At 58.5% G+C, this 6,746-nt stretch overlaps 1 protein-coding gene across 1 annotated transcript; it reads right to left on the bottom strand.

The window, feature by feature from the left end:
* Positions 1-1,574: 1,574 nt before the first annotated feature.
* Slc39a3 (solute carrier family 39 member 3) lies at positions 1,575-6,396 on the bottom strand. The gene is made up of 3 exons (XM_004865785.4): positions 6,266-6,396; positions 4,682-5,021; positions 1,575-2,507 (listed from the first exon to the last, which is right to left on the bottom strand). The coding sequence occupies exons 2-3, from the start codon at positions 4,889-4,891 to the stop codon at positions 1,767-1,769; spliced, it is 951 nt and encodes a 316-aa protein (XP_004865842.1). The 5' UTR covers positions 4,892-5,021; positions 6,266-6,396; the 3' UTR covers positions 1,575-1,766.
* Between the last annotated feature and the right edge of the window lie 350 nt (positions 6,397-6,746).

Raw genomic sequence — 6,746 nt, 5'->3', positions numbered from 1 at the left:
TGTCCCCCTGTGGCTCCAGGAGGCCAGGACCTGTGCTGACGATGCCTCTCTTACCACAGGAGACAGGAGGGGTGGCAGGAGAGCAGGCTGGCCCCGTGACCACAGCCCCTGCCTCCCCCAAATCCTGATGAGGCCTGGATGAACTTCGGGGGCTGGAAGGGATGAGGATCTCTAGGGGCGAAGGGCAGCAGGAATGGCCACAGCCAGATGAGCTGAGGTGTGGCAGCAGCAGGGATGCCCTGGGATGAGGGGTCCCTGGTGGTGCTGAGGACCCTGGGGTGAGCTCCAGCTGAGGGCATGATCTCGGAGGCTCCTCTGGGGGAGGCAAGGAAGAGGCCTGGGGACAGCTCGACAGGCTTGCTGGTGTCCCCAGGGCCATGCCAGGGAGCTGATGTGTGGAGGAGGGTACCCTACTGTGCACTTTGGTGGTGACAGGGGGAGGGACAGAGCTGGGGCCACCAGAGCTGGGACCATTCTCTGCTGTATCAGGGGCACCTGAGCTTTCCTGTCCTGGCCCAGTCATGTCACCTGGCCATGTCTCACACTCATGCAGAGCCTGGGTCCTCCCCAAGAAGCTCTGGCATCTCCATGACACCCACCCTCTGGTGGCAAAAGCAAGGGCGGACAGCGCCTGGTGACGGGGCAGGAAACAGTGCAGGACATAGCGGAGATGTCTTAGCCACAGGGCCACTTCCCGGGCCATGGCAAGGTCAGACTACACCGGGCTCACAAAGGCACAGCCAGAAGTTGCTAGAAAAGGGCCTGACTTCCAACAGCACCAAGGGGAGGCCTTGCCAGAGGACTGGGGTCCCTGACACATGCGCTGGGCCCCAGAGGTGGGGTCTGAACCCTGGCTGATCTACAGGGGTTAAGGTGATTCCTCGCCGTGACATTCAGGCCACAGACGTCCCCAAGGTCAGTTCTCCTGCTGGAGTCCTGGTGGCTGGCCAGGCAGTGGCACCCTCAGGGTGCTTGGCGAGTGACGAGGGACAGGGACCCCCTGGGAGAAACGAGGACCTCTCCTGGTTGGGGAACCTGTCCCACAGAGGGCACAGCACGGGGATGTGGGTGGTAGCTGAGCATCAGGCACAGGAATAATTTGGGCACAGAGAGCACGGTCTGGGTCTGGGGACTACAGGGCAGTGGGCTCTGTGGGGCCACCTGGGAGGCTCTGGCATCCAGCATGTGACCAAGGCCCAGAGATGGGGCTCAGGCTCAGAAGCCTGCTCCTTCCCACTAGGCAAATTCCCCAAAGCAAAGCTGCTCTCGGAACTCCAGGTCCCCAGATGCAGGCACAGGTTTCCAGGGTGATAGGTCAGGCTGGGAGGGGTTGCTAGGACACAACTCGCTCCCTGCCCCATGGGCTTTTGGCCCTGGGAGGGTTACAGTGTGTGTGCTCATGCAAGGGGTGGGTCAGTGCCCGTGCCTGGCCAGAGCCTTGCAGCCGCTCGTCCAGCGTCCTTGGCTGGAGTGTGGCAGGGCAAGCCTGGGGCTGACCTGGCCTGGACATGCTGACCAGGCCCCACCTCCCTGCCCTGCCCAAGGTTGACATGTCCACACGCTCTGGCAAGTCCTTTAGAGTGTTTTTAAAGTTGTATTAGTGGATAGACATGTGGGATCCAGGATGGGGGCCTAGCCTGGTGTGGGGAGGCCACAGCCTCGCACTCCCTCTCCAGGGAGGTGGGGCGTGGGGCGTGGGCTGTGGGCTTTGTGCGGCCAGGGGCTCAGGGCAGTCACAGCGTGGAGGACCAGGAGGAGGAGGCGACTCACCACTTGAGGAAGACCATGCCGGCCAGCACAGCGTAGCCCAGCACCAGGAAGAGGACCTTGAGCAGCCGGTCATTCTTGTCCTCCAGCTCCTTGGCCAGGATCTCCAGGAAGGTGATAAAGAGGAAGGTGCCACCCGCCAGGCCCTGCAGCAGCACGGAGGCCACGCTGCTGGGAATGCCGCGGGCACTCTCGATGCCCAGGCCAATGCCGATGCCCAGCGGGATCATGACGCTCACGGTGACCGCCAGTTTGGCTGCGTCGCGTAGGCGCATGGCGCTGCGGGCCATGCTGATGCCCAGGGCCACTGCCACCAGCGTCTCGTGGATGGCCACGCCCACGAAGAGGCTCACCACCTTCTCGCCCTCCTCCTGCAGGCCCAGCGCCAGGCCCTCAAAGATGGAGTGCGCCGACAGCGCAAAGACCAGGCTGAGCAGGCGCAGCGGCCCCGAGCGCGACAGCTCCTGCACGCTCAGGCCCGCACCGTGCGCATGCGCGTGGCCCTCGGCGTAGAGCACGTGGCCACGAGCGCCCCCTGCGAAAGGGCTCTCGTACTCCGAGTCACTGCCCGCGTCCGAGCCCGCGTTGAAGGTCTCCAGGTCGATGAAAGACGGCTTCTCCTTCCGGAATGTGAGCACCAGCTGCTCTAGGAACACGGTCACGAAGAAGCCCAGCAGCAGCAGGGTCTCTGCCAGCGGGTAGTCGGTGCTCAGGTGCCCGAGGCTCAGTACGCGCTGAAGCTGGCATGGGGACAGGGGCCGTCAGAGGTGGCAGTAGGACACAGCTGCTCAATTCGCAAAGCCCAGAAATATCCCATGTGCACCGGACGACAAAACCTAGGAGGGCTAGGCGTGGTGTTGCATCCCTGTCATCCCAGCACTCTGGGAGGCTGAGGCAGGAGGATCACAAGTTTGAGCTCAGCCTGGGCAACTTAAGTGACTTAGTGAGATCCTGTCTCAATAAAAGGTACGGGGGCTGGGGACATAGGTCAGTGCAAAGGCTCTGGTTTCCATCCTCAATAAATAAATCAATATATCTGCCCACAGGGTCATTAAAGAGGTGACAAATTTTAGCATGAGGCCACGCAGTGGGCCCTAACCCACAGCACAGGGCCCTTCAAAGAGGAGACACCATGGGTCCCTCACAAGGAGCCACCAAGAGGCAAGGCGGTAAGAGGCAATCTGCAGCCCAGGAGGCCACCACAGAGGGGCCATTGATTTCAGCTCCCAAGTGACCAGGAGGGCTCTTCTCCCCCCATTCTGACCCAGGCAGGCATGAATATGAGGTTCACCCTGTGGGTCTGTCGAGCTGGAGCCACCCCACAGAACTTTCTAGAGGGAGACGCTGCTCTCTCGCCATGTTGGACCATGAACTGCAAATGTGGTATAGACAAAGATCAGGATGCTGGATGTTATTTAACTCTAATTTGGACACCTTTCTGGTTTTCTGAGATAGATTCCCACTATGTAGTCACACCTGGCCTTGAACTTGGGATCCTCCTGTCTCATAAGTCATTGAAACTTGAAGAGCTAGATAAGGCGGGTGGCTGTGGGGTCCATGTGCCCTCCCTGGCCTCATCCAGATGTAAGCACGCCAGGCTCTCTGCAACCCCAGGGCCTTTGCACATGCTGCCCACACTGTCAGGGATGTTCCTGCCCCAGCCTGGTCATGGCTGGTGGAGTCTCAGTTTACATGAAATTTCCCAGCAGTGAATTCCTAGAATTTCAGGTTGCCACAGCAGCTCCTCAAAACATAGGTTTAATTTTCTTAGCCAGCAGGGCTTGGTCACCCAACAAGTTCCAGCTCCCATTGCCTGGCTCTTCCACGGGACCTGACAGATCTCTGCCCTGCACAGCCGTTCCTGAGGGCTCCTCGCTGTGGATGCTGTACACAGCCAGTTGGACTTGCCCACTGACCACACCCCGCATGGTGATCCCACCTGTCTCAGGACACCCATAGGAGGAACACTGCTTGCTTTAAAGCTTTTGGTCTTAGCACTTGGCAGCTGAGTATGCAAGTATGAGACCAGCTTGGGTACATAAGACTGTCTCAAACAAAACCTAAAAAGGATCCCCTGGAATGCCTGCCTGGGTGATACCCATGAAGGCTGTGGCTCACAGGTCCCCCTTCCCCTCTTGCTACCCACACATGGCTTTGGGAGCTGTACCCAGAGGGACCCCTTCCTGCTGGCCCCAAGCAGCATGCTGCCCTGCCTCTCTGACCTGACAGAGGTGTTGTGTTTTGTAAGCTGTCACCCGGATGCATGCCTGAGCCTTGTCCTCCTCTCAGTCAGGGCCGGCTCCCTAGCAATGGACATAGGCCAGACAAGGGCCCTGGAGAGCACGTGTGCTGGGGTCCCAGCAACAGGCCACCTGTGAAAGGCACATGGTGAACACAGGTGCCACCTCCCCAGAGAGAGGGACATTAGGCGCCATGGGGCCTGGGCAGGGGCTGGGGAATTTGGGCTGCACTGGAAGTCCCGCCCTTCCCGCAGGGTGGTGAACCAAGCCCAACCTGCACTGGCCCAGGCTCGGCAGAGGTCACCTAGCAGGCACAGCCAAGTTGTTGTGACTTGTTATGCAGCAGTAGCTGACAGACCCAGGAGGCAAAGAGTGGCCTCACTTAATTTGGGACAAAGTGTGATAGTTGGAGTACGGGGACTGGTCTGGATGTTTAGCCCTATTGGGCTCATCCATCTAGTCCTACCCAGGTCTAGTCCAAACCTGCTGTTAACCAGGTAAGGTACAGAGAGGGGTGGCCACCAACATAAGGTCACACAGCAGTTCATTTTCTCCTTTCCCTCACCCTGACAACATTGAGCCCCTCACTGGACTTGGTAACAGTGTTGAAAAACCATCAGAGACCCCTGGGCTAAGGTGCCCAGGGCTGCAGCCACCACCCAGGGAGGCCTTACCTTCTCCCGCACAGCGGGCAGCAGCGCGTTGAAGCAGGTGGCCAGAAAGACCCCACCACCGAAGGTGTTGCAGAGGGAAAGGATCTTTTTGGAGTGATGGGCTTTCTCAAAGTCTGTCTCGATGACCTTCACCGGGAGCAGGGAGCCCAGCAGCATGAAGAAAAACACACCCACCATGCAGAGGATTTTGGCCACCAGCAGCTTCACCATGGTGGCAGGCTGGATTGTGCCAGTCACCGGGGGTCCAAATCGTGCATGGACACATAGGTCAGTCCCACAGACCACTACCGAGCCGATCACGAAGCAGGAAGTTCATGCTCTGCCCAGCAACTGTGAACACCTGGGGGCAACCATATTAGCTGTGGGGTCATCTAAACACCTCTGGGAACTCGGTGTGTCATACCAAGTACTCTGGTCGACTCCACGGCTTGTGCCTATCTCCGCCTCCCTCAGGAAAAAAACCCTCCAGGGGCTGCAGCATCCAATACAGCAGCTAATGACCACATTTGTCTCTACATCAATTACAATCGAACAGTTTAAAATTCTGCTTGGTTGCATTACAAGTGCTTAGTAGCCACTGGCACCTGGTGGCTTCTACCTTAGGCTGCAGAGACAGGAATCGCTTCCTTTGTGGTGAAATTACTTGGGGGCATGGCTTGGGGTTTTCCACTGCCCTGATACAGACTGCAAACTCTTTACACTGAGCTGAGGCTTTGCATGACCGGTTTCCCCTCTCCTCAGCCCATATCAGTGTTCTTCAAATGTGCCAAACTCCTTCCTGGCTCAGGGCCTTTGCATGGGTTGTTCTTTCAGCCTGTAACACCCTTCTACCCCAACCTTCCTTCCAAGGATGTGTTCTCATTTAGGTTCAGTGTCCCCACCTACCCCTTCCCCAAACTGTATCTCCTGAACCCACAAGGCCTGGTGCAAACCAGATACCCAGTGGCCACGAGGTGAACCAGCGGAGTGTGTGGGCCTCTGCATGGGGCTCGATGGACCAAAGTAGAGTTTTCACTCTGGACCCCCAAATGTGGAAATATTAGAAGGAACCTCAGGTCCTCCATCTTTGTGTTTCCCCCGAGTAGGCTCTTTCTCTCTGCCGGCCAAGCCCCACCCCGGCTCTTCTCTCGACCTGCCCCTTTCCTTCATTCATGTTAATAGGCATCTGTTTAGATGATGGGGTTCACAGGGCCCTCCTGTCCCCTTTCCTGCCAGTACTGGCTTCTATTTTGTGCAATAGAGGGAACCATATTATTTAAAAGCGTTCATACTCGCCCCTCCCTCCACAGTGTGCACCCCGCAAAACCGCAAAGGCACACAGTAGGCGCCCCATAAATACCTGCCTGTGTTGTCTGGCTGCCCTAGGCCACGGAGTACGTGAGGGCGGCCTGAACGCTCTCAAACTGGGGGCCGATCGGGCTGGACCGCGGAGGGGACTGGGCCATTCTTTCAGCACTTAGTGAGCGCCTACTGTGTGCCCGCGCAGCCGTACAACGCAGCGGGGCCTTGGCTAACGGGCGGAGTCCCCCAGGCCTCCCAGCCCTGCCCCGCAGCCCAAGACCCCACCCTTCTCCCTGCAGGTACCTGCCCTGGCCCTCTCGCCCCGCCAGCCAGCTCCGCCCGCCGCCAACAGCTGCAGGTTTGCCAACCGATCTCCGCGGTCTAAGCGAGCTCCCGGCTCAGCGCGCCGATGTCCACGTCCAGCCCATAACAACACCTATTGGTCTCCCCGAGCGCCCGTGGCTGAAAGTTACGTGTTATTGGCTGATGAGGCTGCCACTCATCCTACCCCTCCACTTCTCCCACTGGTACGGGAGAGTAGTTTCCTCCCGCCGAGCCCAGGGCGCAGCCACTATGCGGTCCGGGTGGGAAAGTTGAACCATCGAGAATTGGTTCCGAAAGAATTTGGGTTCCAGAACTGTCCATGAGCCTCTGGTGCTGAATCTTGCTCGGCTGGAGGTTTGGCAAGAAGCGATTTACTCCCGGGAAGGTTTCTGTGGAAGCATCTTCGCTGCTGGTGCCCTTCTCGGCAGCTTAAGAAATAAAATACACGCTGGGCGCGGTG

This window comes from Heterocephalus glaber, unplaced genomic scaffold (genome assembly GCF_053883595.1).
Source record: "Heterocephalus glaber isolate CG9 unplaced genomic scaffold, H.glaber_assembly_v1.0 deba00001760, whole genome shotgun sequence".
Classification (NCBI taxonomy): Eukaryota; Metazoa; Chordata; class Mammalia; order Rodentia; family Bathyergidae; genus Heterocephalus; species Heterocephalus glaber.
The sequence above is the reverse complement of the archived record's forward strand: the minus strand, read 5'-3'. Positions and strand labels throughout refer to the sequence as shown.

Bases quoted from the DNA above. Each gene is read 5' to 3' on its own strand.
- Slc39a3 (XM_004865785.4), bottom strand. From the start codon at position 4,891: ATGGTGAAGCTGCTGGTGGCCAAAATCCTCTGCATGGTGGGTGTGTTT. The intron at 2,508-4,681 runs GTAAGGCCTCCC...TCCCCATGCCAG, and splicing joins TGCCCGCTGTGCGGGAGAAG to CTTCAGCGCGTACTGAGCCT.